Raw genomic sequence first — 26,572 nt, forward strand, 5'->3', positions numbered from 1 at the left:
GAATGGCCCCAAACACATATAAATTTGTAAAACTTATTCATATTCCAGTAGATCCAACAAAATTTAACAAATATTTATTTTAAAATTATTGTGCCCATTCTTATACATTATCCTATCAGGGGGTCAGGCCGGAGAGTCTCCGCATTCTTTCAAGTCTTCCTTTATGCCTTTTTCCAGAGAAAGCAGTCTTATAGTTTCCTTGAGCTTTTCAATTTCTTTTTCTTGTTCAACTACTTTCTTCTGTAGGATACAATTCATCTGAAAAGGAAAAAAAAATTTAATCTCCTCTATTTTTCCCATTAAAGTATGGGGTGATTTTTGTCCCCTCCACAGAGAGCAACAAAAATCCCCACAAGTCCTTTTTCAGAAAAAGATGAGGCTATATTTCCATTTGATCATAAAACATTTTCTTGAGAACATAATCCTTCTGTAAACCTTTTTTTATATGAACCAAGGAAAACAACAAGCAATTATCCATAAGTCATCTACAGTTTTAGGAAGAAGACTTAAAGTGGTATTTCAAAATTAAATTTAATAATATTCCTCCTCTACAGGATATGAAAACAAATGTTTGTTAACTTAAACAGACAACACAAAATGTTTGGCATAATTAACTATATATATGCTTTATTATAAAACTTTAGGAATGTAAATTACTATACTTTTTCCTTATTTACTCTTTAAGAGTAGAATTCTTAGTGTTACCCTAAGTTAGTAGAAAAGACAGTTATTCTAAATTTGGGAAAAAAATTTAAAAATCTTTAAAAACACATAGCATTTAAAATGTGAGTCACTTAATAGTCAATTAATACCACTGTATAAAGCTCTGTGTAGTATTTTGTAAAGTTTTTCTCTTAAGTAATTAAAAATACCTGAAGCAGGTATGGTTAGATACCATATGATAACCATACATACTTGTAGTATAGCATAGGAATGGCTTGGCCAAGTCTGGACTTTTAAAAATATTGTTAGTAAATAACAATAAATAATAAATATTGTTAGAAGGGGATTTAGCAATAATCTGGCTCATTTATAAATGATGAATCAGGCCCAGACAATTTAAATAACATCCAAAGTCACAGCTATTTAATGGAAGAAACAGGATAGAAACAAGCCACTTAAAATATCATTTTAAAAATAAAATTTCATTTTCAGATCCTCGTTTTCTCCCTCCCCCCTGCCACTCTCTTATCTCCAACTGAGGAAACAAGAAAAATAAAAACCTTGATATAAACTTGTACAGTCTAGCTTGTATTCACAGGCTGTGCCCAAACAAAAAAGTAACACCTCAGACCTCTGAATTCTTCACTTCTAACGGGAAGTAGTTAGCATATTTAATCATGGGACCTCAGAAACTGGTTGGTCATTGTATTGATCACAGTGCAAAGAAAGTTCTTTTGTCTTTACAGTTTTGTTCTTGGAGTATAAATTGTTTCTCACTGCTTATTCTGTATCTCTCCATAAAAATCTTATGTTTCTCTGACCATGCCCTTAAATCATTTTTTATAGCACAACAGTATTCTATCGCATACATATAACTTGTTCAGCTATCCCAAATGAGAGATATCATCAGTTTCCAAATCTTTGGTACCACAAAAATAGAAAGAGCTACTATAACTTTTTTGCATGTATGATGAGTCCTTTCCCTCTTGCTTTGGTCTCTTTGTGTAGTGGGTATTGCATAGTGTGATAGCCTTTGAGACATAATTCCAATTTGCACTACTGACTATTTGGACCAGTTTACAAGTCAATAATGCATTCATGTACTTGTTTTCCTATGGTCCTACCTGCATTCATCATTTTCCTTTTTTGTCAACTTCGCCAATTTTATGGGTATGAGAAAGAACCTCAGAATTGTGTCAATTTGAATTTCTCTATTAGTGCTTTAAAGTATCCTTTCATGTGGTTATTGCTAGCTTGGATTTCTTCCTCTGAAAACTACCTATTCCTACTTTAACCTTTTCATCAATTAGTCATTCCAGAGCAAGATGCACTACACTTCAATGAAGTAATGGCCTAATATAAGTCACATGCGTACATACTAGATATTCTTGCTTCCTACCTAGCCAAAAACTAGTTAACTTGCTCCTCTAGATTGTAGATCTCCTGAAACACCTGTCTGATGTTAAATCCAGCTGCTCTTCCACACTTCATTTGTATTCCTTTTTGAAACTGTGGTTTTTTACATACCAGTGCACAAATAGTTTTTTCATAAGATCTATAAAATGTTAGTAAAAAGGAAATACTTAGGTTAAGAATATAATAAGTATAACATAATAAAATGTGACTATATAAGAGAATAAAAATAAGCCAATCTGTTTAATTTCTTCCAAAATAATTTGGAATAATTTTACCACCTCAGGCTACCAAAGAAATTCTTGAGATGAGAGATAAGAATCTCCATAAACCGATTTCCTTTTCACTGGCATACTTAAAAAGAGGCATACTTTCATAATCTGAACTTTTTCGTGTGTGAGGAACATTGAGTAGTAATTTATAATGACCAAATGCTATTTTTAAGCAACACATTTTATCAACAAATCGAATATCATAACTTACATTTCCAGGACTTTGAAAAAGTTCACTTTCTAGTAGCTCTGCAGCAGAAGGTCTCTGTGAAGAATTACTCCTGGTTAATTGTTTTATGTATTTGGCTTGTACTGGACATCTTTGGCTAAGTGATTCTGGAATCTGACCATTTCTTAAGCCTGTTAGAACTTCTGCTCTTTCCATTTCTGTTCCAAATGGCTGAAAGAGCTCTAGAAGAATTACACCCAAACTATACATGTCTGACTAGAAAAACAAAAGGTACACAAGTTTATTAGTAGAAATTTACTTTCAGAATGACATTTTTACATTTTAATTTTATAACCAGAAGAAAATCAATTGTTTAAGGCCAATAGGTTTACCATTCTGATAACTGATAACAGAGAAAACTGGTTTTACATTTACCAACAATAAAAGAAGTGGGTAACAGGCCTGGAATATCCCCAATAGGCTAAAAGACATGACAAATCAATTACTAAGATTAGACAAGACTACTTGTTAAGGGTCAACACAATTTAATCCTTTCATCTCTCCAGTCTGTCCAGATCATACAATGGAGAATACCCTAGAACAGTAATGGGCAAACTATTCCCCGTGGGCCAGATCTAGGCCATAGTTTTCCCATCACTGCCTTAAGCAATTTCCTAATCACTACATCTGGATGTGGGGGGCGTAGTGATTAGGGAATTGCTTAAAGCAGTGATGGGAAAACTACGGCCTAGATCTGGCCCACAGGGAGTAGTTTGCCTATCACTGCCCTAGAATAAATAAGGTTCTCCTAGATTGGTCATTGTACAAAGAAAAAGATGAGATAAGTTCTAACACTCCTCACCCAATGAAAAATTAGGTTGTCATTGGAGAAACTGACAAAAAAAATTTCTTTAGTCTGCTATAAACTAGCAGAAAATTGTAAAATTACTTTCAGGTTCAACTATCTCTTTACCTCCACTCATCAATAAAGTATTTTTGGTAGATTTAACATAATTTTACTTTCCTGTACAATATACCAATTTATTAAAAAAGGTTCATAAAAGTTCTAGCCAAGTTTGTTTGGGTGGTGGATAAGATTTAACAAAAAGGGATATCTGTGATATTCCCTATTGTCAAAACTGAATTATTATTCATAAATGAAAAATAAAATTATAAGCTAGGATGTACTCTAGGAAAGAAGTTTTCTGAGAGCACTCCCCCACTTCCTCACATTTTCCTTAAAACTCTTATCTTCTGTCTTAGAATCAATACTGTGTATCATACCAAGGCAAAAGCCCAATGAGGGTTAGGCAATGAAAGTTAAGTGACTTATCCAGGGTTACCTAGCTAGAAAATGCCTGAGGCCAGATTTGAAGCAAGGACTTTCCATCTATAGGCTTGGCTCTCAATCCACTGAACCACCTAGCTACCCCCCTTACTCACATTTTCTAGACCATGTCTAGGTATTTTCCTTGTCTTCATCCCAGGCTAGTAGAATAGTAAGCTATATGATGGCAGTACTCATCTCTTCAAACACCTAGCACAATGCTTCAAAACATATAATTGCCACTTAAGAAATCTTTACTGAATTGATATTCTCTTAAGAAGTCATGGGGTTTTTTTTAAAGGACTTATTAAAACCTTACATTATATTCAACAGCAGAGAATTCAATTCCCTTATACAGTTAAGCTTCCTCATTAAATATCAATTAACAACTCTGCCAGATTTGTGAAAGAACAGTCTCCTAGGAAGAATAGCTACCTGAGGTGAAGACTGCATTTTATAGTGACAGCTTTTTATAAAACAATTCAATGTCAGCAGAGATTTGAAAATAACTAAAAGCAGAAAAATTTTAACAGGAAAAAAAGCAAGTTTTGTTAGAGCAATATGATATTCAAAGAGAAACTGGTGCTTGAATGCTTCCTGAAACACATATTAAAGAAAACAAGAAAAAATATATTTTTAAATGGCCCTACCTTGGCATCATATTCAGATCCTTGCAGCTGTTCTGGTGAAGCATACAGACTAGTACCCACTCCTGAAGTATGTATAAGTCCTATAATTTGAATATTCTGATTATTAGCAAAGGTTCTATCAATACATTTGGCTTAATCTTGGTTACAATTTACTATGTCATTACCAACAATAAAGCTTTATTGAATTCTTGCTGGGTTCCAGCTATAACTTCTAGAAGGTGATTATACTTTTAATGCTTCCATTCTCCTCAGTTTTATATGTAAGGATACTTCTACTACAGGTACAACTTATCAGTTCACTATCATTTGGTACTCAGTACAACAGTTGCTGTGGCAATAAAATTCATCACCCTGTGGCCAACCTAGTAATGAGCCTCTGAACTTGGCTAGTTCAGTTTTAAAAGATAGACAAATAGTCCATCATTTATCTTTTTTTTTTTTAAACCCTTACCATTTATAACAACTCTAAGACAGAAGGGCAAGGGCTAGGCAAATGGGGTTAAGTGGCTTGCCCAGGGACATACAGCTAGGAAATATCTGAAGTCAGATTTGCAGGTTCTCCCAAACCCAGGCTTGGATCTTTATCCATTGTGCTACCTAGCTACCCCTGAGCTTCTTCTTAAAACATGTTTAGCCTGGTGGTACCAGCTCAGAGCCAATCATCTGTTAGCACAGTCTTCAAGATATCAGGATTACCTCACCGGAAGTCACTAAAGCCAGGGAAATAGGGGAAGAAAAGGCAATTATTGCTGTTTAAAATTTAAAAGACCATATTTACAATGAGGCACTTAATTTTTTTTGACAGAAAACTTACTTTTTCTATTTCTACTGGTCCATTCTGTGTCTTTCTGAATGAGGTCTGTACAGGCTAGGCCAAAATCTCCTATTCTTACATGATGGTCAGGACCTTGAAGAAAAATATTTCTGGGCTACGAAGAGACAAAACAATTCAATATCTTGTATTTGTCTCATGTATACAGTATATGTAATCAATATGTAGATATATGACATTTACAAATACAGTTTTAAAAAGAGTGACAATAGCAAGCATTTATATAGCACTAAGATTTGCAAAGCACAAATATCTAATTTTATCTTCACAACACACTGTAAGGAAAGTGCTAAATGTATATTTGAGATGTGTGATCAGGGAATGGTGGAAATCACAGCTGCTGGAGTTGGCAACCGCTAGGCTTTTTGGCTAGTATATTACATACTTGACTCATACTGAGCTTACAAGACCATTAAAATCACCAGGTATTTTTCACAGGAATTGCTATTTAGTCATGCCTTCCTCTACTTTTGCCTATAAAAGTCCATTAAAAAAAACTTTTGTAGAATTTACATTTATTCCTATCAATTTTCATCTTATTATATTTGATCCATCATTTATGTGTATCTAGTTCTTTTTTAAAATCCTGACCTCATCCACTTGTGTTGGCTATCCCTCCAGTTTTGTGTCATTTGTAAATGTGATAAGCATGCCTTAGTAGCTTCGTTCTAGTTGTTTATTAAAATGTTCAAAAGCACAGATCCAATGACAGATTCCTGGGCAAACAGGAATCTATTTCAGACCTGTCCAAAATCACCCTGACTGCTCCTAAGATACGGCCGTTAAATCAGTTCTGAATCCACCTACCTGTGCAATAACTGAGCCTTGTTGGCAAGGAGAGATCAGGAGACCAACCAAATGAAAAAGCGTATTATGAGTACAAAATATCTTCTTTCTTTTAAACCCTTACCCTTCTGCCTTGATTGGTTCCAAGGCAGAAGAGTGGTATGGGCCAAGGCAATGGGGGGTTAAATAACTTGCCCAGGGGTCACACAGGTAGGAAGTGTCGGAGACCAGATCTGAACCCAGGACCTCCTCTCTAGGCTTGGCTCTCAATCTACTGAGCCACCTATCCGCCCCCTATAAAACATCTTTTGTGTGTTATACAATGGAGATAAAATTTTATAATTAAAAGAAACAATCCAGCCTAATACATTTGTTCAAATTAGTCATATTCATGATGAGGTAAAAATGAGAAATATTCAAGTAAGATTTAAAATAATGCAATTGACAAACAAGTTTCTTTGTCTGAAATGTAATTTTAAGATTAAAATTGATGTTTTACAAACAAATTTTAGCTCCATGTTTTTTATTTATGAGATGTCTGTCATGTCTAGTTGAATAAGATGAGACAAGAGTGGGTAGCCTATTTTACATCGTATTTAGATCTCTTCACCAGAAAGGTAAGCATCTAAAAGAAAAAAGCCCATTCAGACCTGATTGATTTCAGAAATTCAAGTTGGGGAAACAGCAGAAAGTTGTTTATTTCTCCAGGATACAAAGAATACCCCCTAAATATAAATTTTAATTTTGTTCATAGCTACAGCTTTAAATGCAATCATTCCAAAACTGTTCTAGAACCAAACTGAATCATCATAAAGAGTTTTAAATTGACCACATTCCACAACATACAGTTTCCCCTGAACTCTAATTTCTCACTGTCTAAAAAGTTTTTATAATGGGAAATATCACCAAAAGAGTAACCAGAGGCCCAGGAAACGACAGAGCCTCTTCTACTGAACCAGTGAGACTAAAAGCACTTCATACCAAACTCTATGAAGCCATAATGAGAGAAGACTGCACTACCATTGAAACTCTACTAAGAAATCATCCTGTAAATAAGCCAATAACTGTTTTGGCCAACTCCACGTGCTACAGATTACTTTTGAACCAGGTAACTTCTTGTACTGAAGGGAAACAAATTACTCAAGAGTTTGAAGGAAACTCATTCTTTAAAAGGGAGATATAAACTTCCTCCTCTTTTCTACTCTCCATATTAAAACCCTTTTACGTTCTCTTCCATTCTCTCTTCTTTTCACTCCAATCTCTAGTCTCACAAGATGACCTCTCTTCACCAAGGCTTGTACCCTTAGTTTCATCCCATCTCCTTTCAGTTCCTCTAGCAGACTGATCCCATAATCATTACCACCTCATTCTAATCCTCAATCTCTCCCTATGGTTCTTTCGCTGCTCCCTATAAATCTCCAGGTATCATTCATCTTTGAAAACTCTCACTTGACTCTACTTTCCTCAAGTTACTGACCTAAAATCTCTCCTTCCACAGTCAAAATCCTAAAATGATAAAGCTGTCTCTATTCATTGTCTTTACTTCCTATTCTCTCATGTCTTAAACCCTTTTAGTCTGGCTTCTGACTTTACTCAGATGAAACTATTCTCTCCAAATGACCAATGATCTCTAAATGCTAAATCCAATGGTCTTTCAATGCTTATCTTCCTGACTTTCCCTTTACCATCTGACACATCCTCTTTTGGTTCTCCATCTCAGCTTTTGCTGAATAAGTCTGTCATACATGCCTACTCTATTACTGTTGGATGTCCTCCTAGGCTCTATCTTGTGCCCTCTTCTCCCTCTCTGCTCTCTTGATGACCTCATTAACTTCCATGTAATTCTGTTAACTCAGATGATTCCTAGATCCTATATTTCTCTCTAAACCCTCTTCCCAGCTCCAGTCTCAAACTGCTTATTGGCCATATGAGTCTGAAATTCAAAATGTAGACCTTTCTCCCAAGATCCATTCCTCTTCCTAGTCTCTATTTTTCTGTTAAGGGAACCCCACATGCTGAGTCAATTGTTAAGTCTTGTTGAATTTACCTCCACTTCTCTAGCATCCATCATTTTCTCTTCTTCTCACAATGCCGCCAACCCTGTTCAGGCTTTCTTCACCTCTTGCCTAGACTTTTGCACTAGCCTCCTAAATGATCTTCCTGAATTCAGACACTTATTTCCTGATTTGTCCTCCACTGAGGTGCCAAAGTAATATTCCTAATGCATAGGATAGTTGGACTAGATGATCTCTAAAATTCCTTTCAGCTTTATTTAGACCTATTCTGTTACTCTCCTTCTTCTGAAGCTCCAGTAAGTAGTTTCCTACTGCTTTCAGGATCAAATACAAATTCCTCTTTTTCAGTTTAAGACCTTCACAACCTGTCTCCAACCTACTTTTCCAAGCTTCTTATACATTATTTCCCTTCCTGTTCGATGGCCCAGCCAAACTGGTCTTTTGGATGTCCCTCACATGACATTCCACCTCCATGTCTTTCCTCAAGGTATCCCCATGTATGGAATTCAGTTTCCTATGCCTTTCAGAATCCATAGTTTCTTTTAAAGTTGGAGTGTTACCTTCTTCATGAGAACTTCCCATATCTACCCAACTGCTGGTGCTTTCCCCTTCAAAATACCTTTTATTTACTTAATAAATACATTGATAGAGCAGGAAGCTAGTCAAGTATCTAGAGCTTGGAAGGCACTGGTGCTAATTACAGTGAATATGAAGAAAGGCAAAAATATGATACCTAATCCTACACTAAGGAGTTTACGTTTGAAGAAATGAGATATGTTAACACCTAAGATATAGTCAGTGGATGGATGGATGGAACAGTGTAGAAAACTATGAAAGACCTCCTGCATAATGCAGAATTTAAACTGAGTCTTGCAGGAAACCTGGGAAGCTGGAGCGGTGAGGGAGAATATTTCAAGAATGCCAGTGTAAAAGCATTGAGCACTGTAAGGAACAGCAAGTAGGCCAGTGTAGCTGGACCCTAGAGTAATTAGAGGAGGAAATCCAGAACTATTGGAAGAAGCCAGGCTGTGAAGGGCTTTAAATGCCAAACATAACTGATCTTGGAGAGAAGGGGGAAATACTGGAGTTTACTGAGTAAGAGGTAACTTGGGTCTTACTTGCACTTGAGGAAAATCACTTGAGCTGCTGTGTGGAGGATGGAGTGGAGAGAAACCTAAAGCAAGGAGAACCAACTAGAGGGCTATTGGTGATGAGTTTGACCCAAATAAAAGCTGTCTTAATGGAGAGAAAGGGATATACACAAGGGATATTGTAACTGTAGAGGCAAAAAGATTTGACAAAATATTGAAAATGTGGAGAAAGTGTGAGATGAAGAGAGGAAATGAGGGAATTCTCAGTAAATGGCCTCAATTTTTTTCAGTGAAGAATGAGACAAGGTTCTCAGATAAGGATGGGGAAAGGGGAGCCATGAGGCATTTGGGGAGATATGAAAAGGTTGGAATAGCAACTGTGGCAATTGGGATGGTCAAACACAATAGGATTGCTTTGCTATAGTGAGGGCCCAGCTAAGAATATGTAATATTAATCTGTAGTGAAGCCAATCAGCATGGTTTTGTGTGGGAATGAAGGTCACCATGAGGATGAATAACAGGGTTAGGAGTGATAAGGCACAGGAAAAGATGAAATAATATTATGATTAGATGAAGGACTTTTGGAGCTCATGAACATGGGAGTAGAACCCTTGTTGGAGATGAAAAGATCAAGGATATGACCGCTTATCTCTGTGTAGCTGAAATGGAGTGAAAGAGTAGACCTTGGAAATTGAATAGACATCCGTAAAGACAGGGTTTTTCTTGAAGCAACATAAATATGCTAAAGCTCCTTAGTATAAGGAGTTGGGTAAACCAGGCCCTGAACTCACTGAGGAAAGCAAGGAATATACTGACTCACTTTCCCTACACCCAGGCACATGACAAGGGAAGGAGTATGAATAAATGTGCAACCAGTACTGGAAAGGATGGGCAGGGATGTGATGCCATTAGGAGAGATTGAGGTCTCAGAGGTAAGTACCACAAGATAGAAGAAATAAGAAAGAAAAGGTTTAAGAGGAAAGGAAGTTTATTAATTATTAAAAGGCATTTCAGAGAACACAGTTGAAGGAGCAAGTCAATCTGGAATGAGATATAGGGATGGGAATAGGGGGTGGGATGGGGGGGCAGTGTCAAGCAGGAAATAAGGGAACAAGCAGCGTGGAATGGAAAATGGGGGCAGCACATCTGAAGCTAAGAATTCAGAATAACTGGGATGGGTAGAGTGTTGGGATGAGAGTATTCTAATCATTGAGGAATGAATCCAGGCAGAGTAGCAATAGTTGGAGAAAGGTCCAATGAGGGAGGCAAGGTCCAAGTGATTATATTGTCCCAGGTCCTCCCTCAAGGTCCAACAACATGACAAGTGGTGATGCTGTGGCCTGGGACATCTCCCATAAGATAGAAGCCAGGGGAAAGGTACGGCCTAGGGGTAGGGAGGGTCAGGTCAGGTAGCAGTGTGAGGGTGACTTGCTAAAGAAGTGGGAAGAGGGAGAGAGAAGGGAGGTTAAGTCTGGTCCCTGGGATGGCCTCCAGAGCAATGGAGAAGGCTTTCAGGGTTAGTGTCCTGGAGAAGCAGATGGAAAAGGTACAGGGAGAACACTGAGAACCAGATTAGAAGGGTAGTCTGGTAGTGGAGGGGCAGCTGGGTAGCTTAGTGGATTGAGAGCCAGGCCTAGAGACTAGAGGTCCTAGGTTCAAATCTGGCCTCAGACACTTCCCAGCTGTGTGTCCTTGGGCAAGTCACTTGACCCCCGTTGCCCACCCCTACCACTCTTCCATCTAGGATCCAATACAAAGAAGTTAAGGGTTAAAAAAAAAAAAAAAAAAAAAAAAAAAAAAAAAAAAAAAAGGGTAGTCTGCATGTGAGGCTAGCACAGAGCCATATATGTACATGTCAATTTCCCTAAACAATTTAAGTTCCTTGGAAGGCAGAAACTTGTATTTTTGTTTCACATTAATAAATGCTTGTTAATAGATTGATTTACAAACTAATTAAATCGTCTTTATTTATCGGCCCCCTTCTCTTCTATCTAAAAACACAGTCATGCTTTTCCCATTTGGGGAAAAAACAAAAACAGACCACTTACCCGATCCTACTACTTCCTCAAGTTATCCTTTAAATCTTTGCTCCCACTCAAAATTAGAATCCTGGGGAAAACTGTCTTGTCACTTGTTGCCTCCACTTTCTCCTTCCCTTTCATTCACTTTTCACCCTCCTGAAATCTGGCTTTTATCTAATCATTCAAATGAAACCACTCTTTCCAAAGTTACCTATTATCTCTTATGGGCCAAACCAATAGCTTTTTTCTCAGCTCTCATTTTTTGATTCTCTGAAGTATCTGATCACTCCCTTTTCCTGGATACCTTTTTCTCTCAAGACTTCATAATACCGCTTTTTTTTGGTCCTGACCTACTGATTCTCAAGGTCTTCTTCCAAATTATAATCCATGTTCTCTCACCCTAAATGTGGGATACGTACCTCTGAGGTTGGGACCTTTTTGCTTCCACATTTTTTCTTTTGGTAAGCTCATCAGCTTTCATGGTTTCAATTATCATGTTTATGTAGATGACTCCCAGATCTGCATATCCAGTATCTGTTTGTCCTTTCTCCTTCTTTTCTCCTCAGCTCCAGTCCTGTATTACCATGCTTATATGCCTATTTGATACCTTGGCTTTTGAGAATTTCAAACTCAATTTCTCCAAAACACAATTATCTTTTTCCTAAAAATATGCTCCTGTACCTTACAATTCCCCTATTCCATTCCATTCTCAACCTTAGTAATCTTATACTTTTCATTCTCTCTCAATCCCAAACCAACTGCTAAGTCTCATTGCTTCTACCTCCACAACCTCTCTAGCATCTGTCCTTTCTGTCTTCATAACATGTCACTTAAACTAATGTTAAAATTTTCTAATTGATCTCCCTGTACCCATTCTCTTCCCTCTCTAATCTATCTTCAACACAGCTGCTGAAGAGTTATTTTTAAAACATGAGTCTGATTATGTAACTACTACTTGTAGAATCAAATACAAACCCCACTGTTTGCCAATTAAAGCCCTTCATTATCTGGCCCCAAACTAACTTCACAGTTTTATTATATATTACTCCCCTTCTTATAGCCATGGTTCTACCAAATTGGCTTTCTTGCTATTCCTCAAACACAGTAATACTCCATCTCCCAATGCCATGTCTTGGCACTGGCTGTCCCCCATTCCTGGAATATCCTGTCTCCTCATTTCCACCTCTTAAGAATACTATTTCCTTCAAAGCTCAGCTCAAATATCACCTCCTCTAGAAGGCCTTTCTGATACTGCTCCCCCAAAGCTTCTAAGGCCTCTTTCTACCCCTTAAAATACCTTCTGTAGTTTTTGTATCTACTTATATGTGTATATATTACCTATCTCAATATGATATACACTCCTTAAGGCCACAGACTCTTTTATCTTTGCCTTTGTATACCCAGCACCTAGCACAGTGCCTAGAATATAGTAAGTGCTTAAGAATGCTTGTTGACTCTTCCAGCTGCTAGAAAATACATGGTATTTACTTTTTATCAATTATGTACACACTTTTCATTTCCCCTAACAGAATGTAGGCCCCTTGAAAGTTTATGCTATTTCATGTTTATCCTGATGTATGGAGTCTAGCCTGGCACTTAGTATGGCACATGTTTATCCTTATGTATGGTGTATTAGCTTTGGCACATTTAATCAATTTTTTGCTTGAATGATTTGACCTTATTTATTATTATTATTCTTATATTATTTGATCTTATGTGTTCAAACTATGCTCAAAGAGCATAAGATTTAAGATGTTAAATGTCAAGATGATTCAGTAGTACATTTCTCAGTTTCCCCTCTATCACTACTATCTATTGGTCTAGCATAATGATAAATCTCTTGATGACTTATGAAAAAACTCAAAAGCAATTGTCAAGAATAACATTAAAAGTCATTCTTTTAGCCCCAAGTAAGTAAGATATTAGAAAATAGCTCCGTCAGTTGCAATGCAGAGACAGAAGACTATGGTTGTGGAATTCCTGCATATAAGGCCTTTTCCAACATATTGTTTAGTTTTGCCAAACAGTTTTCCCCCTCTTTTTTAATTCTTTGTTAAAGGAGATGATTCAAAGAGGGATATTCTGGGAAATGAAGATAATATAAAAATAAAATATATCAATAACATTTACTTAAAAATAAATACAAGTCACTTTTTCCTCTAACCCCACCCAACTTTCCTTATCTTGAAGACAAGCTATGCATTTCTGCCTACAGTATGTCTAAAAAAACCTGTTTATAACTTAATGCCTGAATATAATTAGCACACAAATAGCTGTACTAATCATACAAAGCACTTAAGCACACACTGTATTTCTGAAACCTACTCAAGTATGTAGTTTTTACTGCTGACTGTTGATTTTGTCATATCCTTTTAAAAGCAAAATTTCTAGTTCCCAACCATTATACCCACTGAGTTAATTTTGAAATTACATTACTTTAAAGTAATTATTATTTTTAAAGTATAATATTCAACAGGAAAATAAGCACAGTTCTTCTCAGTTATGTCTACAAATGAATATTTTTGGCAAAATGCAGCCTAGTCTGTGCAATTTTAAATTGGAACTATATTGTGGCCATTTAAAATAATAAAAAGAAAGGAATAACTCATTCAATCTAGAATATAGTTGAATTTCAAACAATTAATAAATAAACCAATTAACCATTAAAGTGACAAACCATATATCAAAGTGAACTTATTTCCTTTATGTATTTTTGCTTATGTGCAGACACAATCTATCATTCCCATTCATCTGGCTGCCAAATACCGAAAAGCACAAAGTTTGCTTTGCTTGCTAGAACATGGCGCTGATCCAGAAAAAAGGTGAGTTATTCCATTAGGTAATCATTTGTTCATGTGTTCTATCAAAACTCTTAACAAGAATACATTTTCAGGAAGCTCCTTGTTTGGGATGTGACTTTTCTTCAGTTTTGACTCAATTCCTCATATACAGACTATATGACTAGCAAGGGTTAAATTTTAATGACTTTGTTACTTCATTAACCTGATGATCAAAAGTAATCTTGGTGCTTAAAAATAAAACACTGTTTATTACAGAATTAAAAGCATGAAGTCAGCCAAAAATAAGATATCTGTTGACTGCCTACAGTGTGTTCAACAGTAAAAAACCATGGTTCCTGCCCTCAAGAAGCTAATGATCTAGCTGGGTATGCTAAATGAACACATGTAACACAAGTAAATATTAAAAACTAAACTATATGATACTAAGTGCAACTGGAGTTATTTTTTACTATGAAAGTCTTAACACTAATGAACCAAAAGGAATTTTTAAAATATGGTGCAAAAAACTGTGTTTTAGAAGAGAAACATTTATATTTCTCCTTCAAAACACAGAAATGTGAGAGATTATCTTAGTTATAACTTTGGTAATAGGGCTAAGTGTGGAATTTGTCCTCCCTTTCATCTGGATCAGCAGGGTGATAGGAGACTGAGAAAAGATTGTCTAACTCCAGAATTACTGTGGGTCTTTAGGTTTGCCTGTTTCAATTTAAATAATTCTAACTGCCATCACTTAGTACCAGTCCAAATGCCCCCCTCTATTTACTAAGTACACATTTTAGAGCTAACTTGTGATCTATACATATTATAGGGACACCAGAGGTCACACCACACTTCATCTCATGCTCCTACATTGGCCAGTTACCCCTGCCACTTGGACAGAACCAGTAAACCGTATTCAGAGAATCCTGGCAGACTTACAGAATCATGCTATAATGTGTCTTCATATATTATGTGAGCATGGAGCTCTGGTTAATGCTCGGGTAGACAACGACTACAAATATTCTCCACTCCACCTGGCCATACGCTATGGTACCTATCCAGTTCTCTCCATTCTAGCCCAGAATGGGGCTCATATGAATGCCACTGATGAATCATGCATGACACCCCTTCATATGGCTGCTGGAATACTGAACAAGGAGATGACCAAAACTCTAATTGCTTGTGGAGCCAATGTAAATCGTACTGTCTCTGCTACTGGGAATACTGCCCTTAAACTAGCAGTATGTGCTGCATCAGCTAAAGCAGGCAGGTTATTGGCAGCAGATATAAGCTGTATCCATTTACTCTTAACTAATGGAGCAAAAGTAAATGCCCAGGATCATGAAGGACAAACTGCTATTCATGAAGCATGTTTTGGAGGCAGAGAAGCAATAATTAATCTACTACTTGAATTTGAGGCAGATATTAATATCTTAACAAGAAATGGGGAAGCTCCAATTTTTATGTTTCTTCAGCGCAGATCCAATATAAGAGATACAACACTACTTGACAAGCTCCTTTCTCTCTCTTATCCTCTCAAACTGACCAACAATCAAGGAATTCTACCCACAGGACTTCTACTACCAGAATTTCATCTATTAAAGGAAACCCTAATAAGGTTATCAAAAAAACCTTTATCCTTACAGGTGATCTGTAAAAATAACATCAGAAAGTTTTATGGAGAAAAATATAAACAACACTTAAAACAACTTCTCCCACTGAAGATATGGGACTCTATATATAGTTACTGTGACTTATCCCAACTCTTGAAATAAAATTCATAATTTCATAGTATTTCAGCAACTCAAAAAGCATCTTCTGTTTAGAAGACAACTATCTGCAGCAACTTGTACATCTCAGATGTACAAAACATTGATTCTTAAACCTTTTTTCAATAAATAAAAAATGACTTACAGAATTAACTTAATTTTGTTTATAAAGGTGTTTTTCTTTTGAAAATATATTTTTCATGATGTTAATCTTTATATAAAAAAGAAGAGCTTAAGCTTTTGAACAAAAAAGTTCAAAACACTATGAGGTGTACTTGAAATATGGATGTATATCACTATGGGTAATTAAAATGTAAAAAACAAAAGAAAAGCATAATGGTGACTTTAAAAGATTTCCCTTTTAATTTAGCTCTCAATTACCCAAGTAAATATGCCTTTGAGATAGATGAATGCATCATCAAATTCTACTTCTGATGCTACATTGGTATATAGTTCATAAAGCATTTTCACCATAGCCGCATCTGCAATTATCACTTGTAGTAATGATCACAGGATAATTGATCCAGAAGTGGAAGAGACCAGGGAGATCACCTAAACCAACCTTTCCATTGTACAGATGATGGAATTGGATTTCCAAGAGGTTAAATGGCATGCACAAGGTCATACAGGTAGCAGAGCTGGAATTCTAAATTAGGTCCTTTGATGCCAGACCTGGTACTCTTTCCAAATTTCACCACTGCATATAGGATGACTAAACACCTAGACCAGTGGTTCCCAAACTTTTTTGGCCTACTGCCCCCTTTCCAGAAAAAAATATTACTTAGCCCCCTGGAAATTAAATTTTTTAAATTTTAATAGCAATTAATAGGAAAGATAAATGCACCTGTGGCCATCACCACCCACCTGGATCGCTGCAGCACCCACCAGGGGGAGGTAGCGCCCACTTTGGGATCACTGACCTAGATTCTTTAATATAACAGAAATGTGAGGTGGAATAGTTTTACTTCTTGCTGCCTCCTTTTTTTTTTCAAAGCCAATCTAATTATTTTTAGGTTCCAGGTCTGTGATGATTTGGAAAGGAAAAACAAAAATCTGAATTAACTGTCCACAAATGAAACAACAATTTTTAAAAGTTTCATTTACTTCAATGAATCCCTAATATTATGAGCTCTAAAAAAAAAAATACTGCTTCTTTCAATCCATTAGTTTCTCAAACTTACCTTGAGATCTCTGTGTACCACTCCCATGTTATGTATATAGCATACACCTTCCAATAACTCTCGAAAAATTTTTGTTGCAACACTGCTCATAATATAAGGACCTTGAGGAGTAAAGGTATAAATCATGTTTTACTTATTTATTTTTATTCTTATTCAAATGAGCTCTAATACAGTAACACCCTATATTCAGAGTATGTAACATACAGCTTTATGTGTACATGACATACATCTTCAAGTAACATGATAAACCATACATAATAGCTTCGGTCCACTTAAATACTAGCTACAAACCTAAAGTGAAAAAGAACTCTGAGCCAACAAATGTCAAAATGCCAAACACCAAAACCAATGAGTTTTATGTAACTAAATTATTTCATAGGAGAAGTCCTTAGGCTTTAACTTGAGGACTATTTACTCCTATTTAATACTTAATGCTAACATGCTTGGTTTTATCATTTCCCCAATCACAGATTATAAGCAATTTTGCAAGCCTGTAAGTAAGGTGAAAATATATAAAAAGCAAGAACTGTCTTTAATTGTTTATATCTCAGTTACTCCTGCAGCCCTGGTTTCAATCTAACCTTCCACTTTATTATTACTATTATTTATTAGGAATTGCAGTTCCTCAAACACAACAAATGTTCTCCCAAAACCATGCCTTTCACTGGTTAAGCCTCAGCCTGGGATGCCCTGCTTCTTCTGTCTCTTAGAGCCTGTTCCTTCTAAGCTCAGCTCAAATGCTACATCTAGGATATAGGTTTTTCTGATATCTGACAAAATGATGATCATAATTATGACTTTGAACCAACAAATAAAGGTTATGTCAACATACTGTTTTCAAGAAAATGGGGAAACATATAAGATGGTTTATTACTGTAATTATTATTAAGAGTATGTTAACAGGGGTCAGAGCTAGATGGCTCAGTGGATTGAGAGCCAGGCCTTAAAGATACAAGATCTGAGTTCAAATCTGACCTCAGATAATTCCTAGCTGTGTGACCCTGGGCATGTCACTTAATTCCCATTGCTTAGACCTTAACGTTCTTCTTCCTTGGAACTGTACACAGTATTGATTCTAAGATGGAAAGTAAGGGTTTAAAAAAAAGAATATATTAACAATATCATGACAATCATAATAAATCAAATTATATGCTTATATATTTATTATCTTTTTACAATTACTATTTAATAATATAACAACAATAATAACTAACGTTTCTCTTCTCTTTTTAAGATTTACAAAGCAATTTCCTCTAAATAATCCTACAAGAAAGAAAATGCCCACGTTTTTATTCAAAGATGAATTACAAAATGTGAAGTCAATATCTGAGAGAGGAAAAAAAGATTTAAGAAGTCACTGAACCCAAGCCTTTTATTTTATAGATGAGGAAGTTGAAGTAATCTGGTCAAGGCCACACAGCTAGTTAAAGTTAAACTGGGATTTAAACCCAGTTTTCTTCTTACTCCAAATTTAACACAATTTCCATTTTGCCATGTTTAAAAAACCAAAACAGCATGCGTTTGAAGGGTGACTTAAATTATTTAAATAATTTGTTTATTTATATCCCATTCTTTAATGATTCCATATAAAGCAGCAACAACAAATGAACCAACTTGTTAAAATAATAAAATTCTCAATGAATTTATAGACAAATAATTTTATTATGAAAATAAATTAGAAAAACCATCAGTGATTTTTAAAATTCAGTTTTTCCCACCTTAAAAGTTTAGCAAATTATTCCACTATCCTATTAAATTATATTCAAATTCCACACTGGCCAGTTCCATATCACGCCAATAACACAGGGGTTCTACCTGTTTTCTGGCAATCTAGTTCACTACAGATGGACCTCTTCTCAAAATGTTTTTTAGCTACATAAACCACATAGAATTATACAGAAAATAAAGTTCAATTTCAGAGACTCCCTGAAATCTATCCATGGATTCCGGTTTAAGAATCTCTGTGTTAAACTATGAGCATTTCCATACAGATGATACTCCCCTAAAAAAGTTCTATGCTGAAGTCATCACTTCAATATTATTAAGTGGAAAACTCTTGAATTTCACCCAATTAATTTGTGCAAGTGTCTGAGAAGAATCAGACCCTTCTGAAAGAAAATATTAGCTTGCCCATAAGAGGACAATTCCACATATAGACAAAAAGCCAGACAAAAAAATGACATGGGTTGAGCTAATGTGGCAAAACTACTTTTTCCTCTGATTAATTACTAGTATCCAGGGACTGCTTGAGTACTTGTGGGATGGGACAAGTCATGCTTTTAAACTTTCATGACTGAATGACAACTCAGCATTTTCACAGTAGAATATGGATAATGATGTTACCAAAAAGATACACTATTTGCACTACTGAAGACTGTTACAGAGGCTAAAAATCATAAACTGACAACAATCTAGCATCTGGCAATGCCTCCACTAAATTAAATATTTAGGTATTTTTGTTTAATTGTTTTTCTTTGTTATAAGTGAAGAACTTTCGATTTGGAAAGGGGAAAATTTCCATAAAGTTCTATGATTGAAAAAACAAAAAGTATCAGTAAAAACTATTTTTTAAAAATAGTCATCTAAGAGTTTGGAAAATCTGATCAATGTTAATTATGCATTCTTACAGAGACTCCAAGTTCTAACACTATCAAGTCAGATAACCAGAAAGGAGAGTAGCCTTGCCAAATTAGCTCAACCAGTCCTTAACTGAATTATGATTTAATATTATGCTCCCAGACTTTATGGAGGTAATTATGTAAAACATCCATTTGACTATGATCTCTCTGTCTTTTGCCAAACTAGAGCAGAAAACATTATCTAGTAATGTATTTAACAGGCCTCACATGATTAACTCTTAAGTTTAGTTCCAAGAAAAAGTTTACTTAGATTTCCTTGGTTTTTTGTTGTTGTGGTTATGTTTTTTTTTAAGGTTTGACAACTGAAATTACAGAACTCAAAGAACTGGTTTCTTCTTTTGTTAGCTATTAGGGAACCCAGAGTCAAGTTTTCTGTCCAACTACAACAATTAATCCAACAATGACAATCGGTTACTTGGTAACAAAAATTCATTCTGATCTTTTAGCTAGTCTGTCTTCTATCTTTATCCCTAATTATCTTATCTCATATTATTTTAATTTTGTGAGCTGCTTCAAATGCTTCTGGAAATAGAGCATAAATCTGTAACAAATAAGTCCATACAGAAGTAAATTGAGCACTTGAAAATTCATATTTTTAAGGAAAATTTGAATTTTTTCCAATCTTGAGTCATTAACTAAACAACAGGATATTACTCTCAAAGATAGATGAATAAACCTCATTTAGACCACAGGAAAAGTATTGATATAAAAATGCACATTTCTATTTCTGATGTCTGAAATTTATACAGAATGTGATAATATATGAACTTTTAAAAAAAGGAAAGCAAGTAAAATAGTTTACTGATTTTCATCTTTCAACACATATATTTCAATAATAAATATAAAACTTACAGGAAGGTTCATCTACAGATGAGCCCTTATTTTTATTTCGATCAGTAATCCAGTCCCAAAGAGAGATTTCACATAGTTGCATTTGTATATGGAGCATCAGATGATACCTCACCTAAAGAATCAAATAATGATACAATGCTTCATGATTTACTAGGAATTATCATTTGAATAGTTTTAGATCTGCTGAGTAATCAAAGATGAGGAGGTTTTAAAACTAAAATCAGAGATCTTAAAAAGAGATCTTCTTCTGTTTCCATTCACTGGATATGCCAAGTCTATAATTATCTGGCTTTTTCACACACTGTACATAATTATTTTTAAGAAATCACAAACTAAATTTAAGGTCTAAAAGCCAAGCCTCTGGTCCAAAATTGCAAGTTATTTACTCAAAACTATCTTTTGTATTAACATTCGCAATCCCTTCTATCATCACAATTATTATGTAGAAGACTGATAGGGTAGGGACAGCCTACTTACCTCAGTCTGCCCAAGCAAGGCTATATTTTCTTCACAAGATTCTTCAGTGGACGTAAAGTTCTCCTCCAGGTATGAATTATTCTCTTGTAGCACCTGATGTTTAACAAGTGATGTAGTAGATGCATTAACTAAGCAATTTTCTGATGATTCATATTCACTGCCATCTCTTGTGATCAAATCAGTATAGTTTACCAATTTGTTATTCTGATTGTCAACCCAAGTTTCTGCAAGGGATTTTTCTTTTTCTGAGTTTAAATCAGCAAAAATAATGGATGAGCTACTACTTTCATCACTTTGAACAGGATACTGCTCTCTAAAGTAAAAGGGGAAAAAAAAAAAGACAATGTAAAATAAATGTGAGAAAAGACTGTATAACAGATAGTGCCCCCAAGTCAAACACCTCTAGTCACAATGCTATTTAAATACTGATAGGAGATATCTGACAGAAGAATAGAATTTACATCTTAGAATGGAACTAAAAAGGAAGGGAAGGCTTCATTAAGATACTACTACTTGGTTCCTAGTAGCAAAAAATAATAATGACAATGCAAGAATCACCAGGCAATACCAGACATATTTACATAGTTTTGGAAGTAACTACTATACCTACTCACGCGAATCAAAATGATTAACCCTTTTAATACCTGTCCTCTGTCTCATCAGATACCAGCTGGAGAGATGGCAACTTGACCACAGAAAGTCTTTTATCTGTTGGTTAAAAAAAAAAAAAAAACCAATACACAGAGAAATGTAGTTTCCAAAAGTATAATGATCTTGAGACTTGTTATTTTGTATTGCCTTTGTGAAGTTAGGCAAGGCCGCTTGATCTCTGGACCTCAAATTTCTCATTTGTAAAATGAGGATGTTAGGTTGGATGGTTCTTATACATTTGTAGCTGTAAGGGATTATAAAAACCATGCAAATGAGAAATTTGAGGTCCAGAGATCAAGCGGCCTTGCCTAACTTCACAAAGGCAATACAAAATAACAAATCTAGGATTCAAAGGCAGGCCTGTCAAAGCAAATCTGGTCATCTTTCCATCACACCTTTCTGCCTCAGGTTAGAGGTTATTTTTTGCTTTGCCCAAACTTGAAGTGAAATAAAGTCATATTCACAAAGCTCAATTTACCAAACTATTGCTAAAAAGCCAAAAATGTTCATTTAAGTTGTGAAAATAGTATAGTATTAAAAAAGCCATGTTGATTCAAATGATTGCTATATGCTTTTAGGAAGTGATCCTAAGAAAATTTTTAACTGTTATATCAAATAAACATTCACCTTGTGGCTGGACTGAATGAACATGCTCTATCCAAGCTGTGTGATAGCCTACAATGTTAGGATGTTGCAGACCCGCCAGCACCTTCACCTCCCGCAGTACCTGAAAAAGAAAGCTGATAAGATTGGGCTTTAAACAGTTTCTTAAAAGTTCAAAGCATCAACTATTATTTATTCTAGGAAAAAAATATATGAAACTTCTAGTGGTTTTGGAATCCTAATGCCTGCAGTAACTAGAAATTTTTTTCTGCACTCTATCATGAAAAGGAGATAAATGGCAAGTATTAACATAACAAATATTATCTTCTATATGTATATTATTCAAAGTACTTTCATATAGTCTTCTCTAGTATCATTAATCCTTTGAGATAAGGTAGGAGTGTTCAGCATTACTCATCCCCATCTTACATGTACAAAACAAAAAGGATAAATGACTGTTATGTTAATGTTATGCAGCAAGTCAGTGGGGAAATTTTTGGAGCTAAACCTGTCTTGAAACATATACTGCTAAGCTCTTTGACAATATGCTGCATCTCTTTATTACAAAGTAACAAAATGACATAAATTTTTTTGATTTCCCAGTTATGGCACTGAAGCACTGCTGTATTGGGAAAATCTTCAAAAAATTAAACTGTAGGGGGCAGCTCGGTAATTCAGTGGATTGAGAGCCAGACCTAGAGACAGGAGGTCCTAGGTTCATATGTGGCCTCAGACACCTCCCAGCTGTGTGACCCTGGAAAAGTCACTGACCCCCAACTGCCTAGCCCTTACCACTCTTCTGCCTTCCAACCAATACATAGTACTGATTCCAAGATGGAAGGTAAGGGTTTAAAAAAAAATTAAACAGTATTCTATAGTTTAGTGTTAAAAGTATTTTATCAAAGTATTTGAAAACTAATCATTATGTATGTTATATAATCAATTTGCATATATATATATATGTCTATATATGTGCATATATAATTAGCTCAATTAAAAGATTAAATTATAAAATGTTTTTCAAAAGGCTTAAAAATTCATACCTTCATACAATCCTTTTTAGTGGCTTTCTTAATCAGGATTTTTTTAACTGCATAAAACTGCCTATCTAATTTGTTCTTGACCTGAAATTTACAGAAAACACAAAAATTATCACATGTAAATGACATAAACACATTTGTATATGTCAGAGAATTCAAACTTGCAAAATTGAGTGAATCAAAATTTTAATTCTCCACCTATTTTTTTAAGCCTGTTTTAGGCTCTGTGTTCTAGCAAAAGAATGAAAATTCAGAATTGGAGCTAGTGCATTTAATGAGAATGAATGCTTTTCATGAATCCATTCAATTCAACATACATTTATTTGAAATTTTAATTTCAAAGGGAGTGTGGGGGGGGGGAATCAAGCCATATTTCATGGATAGGGTGGCACTAGAGTTGGGCCTAAGAATGAATTGAGATTCCCAGGAACTTGAAGCTTAGAAGCATATGATTTGAGGTTCCTTAGAAGGAATTTTGAAATTCCATCTAATCCAATGCCTTCATTTAACAGTAAGACTCCAAAAGGTTAAAGTGACATCTCTCCAAGTTAACATAGTGTTAAGTGACAGAGATAGTCCTGTAGCCCAAAGAGCTCTTTCAATCATGTCAAGCTGCCCCTCTTTCCAGACTTAAAAAATGGTTACAAATAGTCTCAGGAAGAGAGACTCTAAGTCCAAAAATAGCAAGGTATAGTAGTATCAAACTGAAATCAGAGAATCCTGTTAGAAAATCACAAATTAACATTGTCTATGCTGTATTGTATTTTATTTATTTTGTTAAATATTTCCCAATTACATTTTCATTTGGTTCATAATATTGCAGCTATATATGGAACAATGAGTCTGACAGCTACAATATTCTGAATGAAATGAAAAAATCTAAGGATGCTACCTGAAGAAATGAACCTAAGCAAAAGGAATCTCAATTCTAATTATTTAACTTCATCCAACAAATTTAATTTAACTGTCAGTATATTATGGATCTTAACAAGGTCCTAATTCAAATTAATTTTGGAGGCTTCAATTTGAGTGTGTACTTTTGATAAAGATGATATGAATTACTCTCAAAATATAATCACCTTGTATACTTTCCCATACCCGCCCTTTCCTAGGACAGCAACTTCCTCAAACTCATTTAGATAACGAGATGTCTGTGCTTCAAAGATCACCTCTTTTGCTCTAAAAAAAAAAAGGCAAATTAATATGTGAGATATCTTATATGCTTGTACTGTTCAAATTAAAATTATAGCAAAACCTGATTAATTTGGAATCTACTTCAAATGGGGATCAAAGTTATGATTTTCTTTCTCATACAGATCAGCAGCAAAGGAATCAATCAGCAAGTGGTGAAGTTTGGTTGCCATCAATATTGCCTACAAAATTTGGGGGCCCTGATTAAGTTGTTTACTATTTATAATGATCAAAAAAGCACATTACCTAACTTTACGGACATGAGGGTATTCTTCATGCTGAGCCTGAAAAAAAAAAGTAAAAGAAAAATCAATTTTAAAATTTTAAAATTATAGAGAATAATCTTACCTTTTCTTTAAATAATTTCCACATAAAATGTAAATGCATCCATGCTAAATAACACTTTGTCAACTAAGAATTCAAAGTACATTAAGCTACTTGGGGGGGAATCCAATAAGCTTTCAATAACAAAAAATAAGTTTCATTAAAAGCAGGGCAGATATTTTCCTCAAGAAAAAGTATTGGCAATATTCTTGGCTTCCTTTTACAAAATTAAAGTTTTCAAACAAGAGCCTAAAGTTTTTATTTTCATAGCACATTAATTGCACATGGAGATTTCAAGGTATTTTGACACAAAATCTTTAAATTCAAATATACTAATATAATAAAAAATAACCAGGAGGACAAGAATTACCTCAAGAACTCTCTGCTTAGCTATTCTCATTAATTCAGTAATAGCTTTGTTGTGATGCAGCCTCAAAGAACTAAATTCTTCACTGCAGGCAAAAGAAGACAACAGCCCCATTTTGGTAAAAGTCTGGCAAAGTACTACAAAAGGAATATAGAAAAAAATTATTTTAATAGAAAACTTGATAATAATGGCACAAAGAAACAAGACTACACTTTAAAACTATTTCTATATCACCAACCTCAAAAGGTAGGAAGTACTTAATGTATTTTAAGGAGTTATATAAATGTAAACTATAACTTTTAAAGAACAGGTAAAATTCAGATAAATGCATATATACTGTGACTAGATGTATATATGCATACACGAGATATTCACACAAACACATAAGTATATGTATACATACATATAAACGTATATTTTTATGACAGCTGAAAACACTTTTGGAACTATCATCTTTTAAGAGAAAGAACAATTAGTTCATTAATTTGGTTTTACAAACCAAACTAATTTATTACTTAAGATAACAAAATTTAAATGTCACTGTACAAAACTACTGCCTCAGTCTAATGATAAAGAATAAAACATTTAAACAAATGTAAACAAAATTAAATATACAGATTTTAAGATACATTATCATTCACTGATGGACATTTATGACTATAATGAAGGCAAGCAAACTGAGTTTAAACAAATTATTAGAAATGAGAGAAGCTTGTACTAATTATTCTTTTTTTTAGCCAATATAATATAAAATTTTTCAGTGATGAGAGTGAATGGTGAAAATTAAGCCAAGATCTCAAATATACATACAATTTGGAGACTACTAAGAAGTCAACTTAGCTTTCATCTGACGAAGAATGAGAACATAATTAGTTTGGCTGGACTCATTTTAACAAATTATATCATGCTATATATCTTAATATCAAAAGGCTAATTTTACATACTGTAGAAAAACCCATATCAATATTATTCTTATGACATGGGTACAGCAAATTTTATCAAAAAATTTGCCACGTGGCAAGTCACTTGACCCCCATTGCCCACCTTTACCACTCTTCCACCAAGGAGCCAACATACAGAAGTTAAGGATTAAAAAAAAAAATTTTGCCACATGGAACATCAACTCTCAGGTGCTTTGGGACCCACAAAATGCTCCCTTTGCACAATCCATCTTCCCTACCTTAATTTGTAACTATTTGCAACACAAGAACAAAAACATTTTTCTAAAAATAAATGAGTATCTTTACTATAGAAAAGGGTTTCTCATTTAAGAACTGATGTTTAAATTTCTTTAAAACAGGATTCTCTTTGTAAATGCAAAAGCCCTCACCTCTAAAACAACATGGCAAAACTATGACTTTCCTGGTACTTTATCCTCTGTCTTTGGCCATTTCACTGAAACTGAATCTAAACCAAGAGATTTAGCAACCTATCTCCTTTGTTTTCCTCTATGCTCTAT

At 34.8% G+C, this 26,572-nt stretch overlaps 2 protein-coding genes across 2 annotated transcripts in view; one reads left to right on the forward strand and one right to left on the reverse strand.

The window, feature by feature from the left end:
* Window positions 1-58: 58 nt before the first annotated feature.
* Window positions 59-26,572, reverse strand: part of EIF2AK1 (eukaryotic translation initiation factor 2 alpha kinase 1) — a 33,519-nt gene continuing 7,005 nt past the window's right edge. Inside the window, exons 3-15 of the mRNA XM_044660171.1 lie at window positions 25,117-25,250; window positions 24,669-24,706; window positions 24,311-24,410; window positions 23,235-23,315; window positions 22,216-22,315; window positions 21,582-21,645; window positions 20,938-21,250; window positions 20,461-20,572; window positions 16,970-17,070; window positions 5,309-5,423; window positions 4,495-4,574; window positions 2,560-2,793; window positions 59-258 (exon numbers count right to left, since the gene is read on the reverse strand). Of these exons, the coding sequence (XP_044516106.1) occupies window positions 124-258; window positions 2,560-2,793; window positions 4,495-4,574; window positions 5,309-5,423; window positions 16,970-17,070; window positions 20,461-20,572; window positions 20,938-21,250; window positions 21,582-21,645; window positions 22,216-22,315; window positions 23,235-23,315; window positions 24,311-24,410; window positions 24,669-24,706; window positions 25,117-25,250 (1,607 nt within the window). The 3' untranslated portion in view covers window positions 59-123. The remainder of the gene's footprint in view (window positions 259-2,559; window positions 2,794-4,494; window positions 4,575-5,308; window positions 5,424-16,969; window positions 17,071-20,460; window positions 20,573-20,937; window positions 21,251-21,581; window positions 21,646-22,215; window positions 22,316-23,234; window positions 23,316-24,310; window positions 24,411-24,668; window positions 24,707-25,116; window positions 25,251-26,572) is intronic.
* Window positions 7,005-15,854, forward strand: ANKRD61 (ankyrin repeat domain 61). The gene is made up of 3 exons (XM_044660180.1): window positions 7,005-7,220; window positions 13,967-14,061; window positions 14,849-15,854. Exons 1-3 carry the CDS (start codon window positions 7,005-7,007, stop codon window positions 15,792-15,794), a joined length of 1,257 nt encoding a protein of 418 aa, XP_044516115.1. The 3' UTR covers window positions 15,795-15,854.

The sequence above is a fragment of the Gracilinanus agilis genome, chromosome 1 (assembly GCF_016433145.1).
Source record: "Gracilinanus agilis isolate LMUSP501 chromosome 1, AgileGrace, whole genome shotgun sequence".
In the NCBI taxonomy this organism is placed as follows: Eukaryota; Metazoa; Chordata; class Mammalia; order Didelphimorphia; family Didelphidae; genus Gracilinanus; species Gracilinanus agilis.

Excerpts from the sequence above, each read along its gene's own strand:
- ANKRD61 (XM_044660180.1), top strand. The coding sequence starts at position 7,005 with ATGGGAAATATCACCAAAAGAGTAACCAGAGGCCCAGGAAACGACAGA. Across the intron at positions 7,221-13,966 it reads ACAGATTACTTTTGAACCAG|ACACAATCTATCATTCCCAT; the intron begins GTAACTTCTTGT and ends GCTTATGTGCAG. Across the intron at positions 14,062-14,848 it reads GGCGCTGATCCAGAAAAAAG|GGACACCAGAGGTCACACCA; the intron begins GTGAGTTATTCC and ends TACATATTATAG.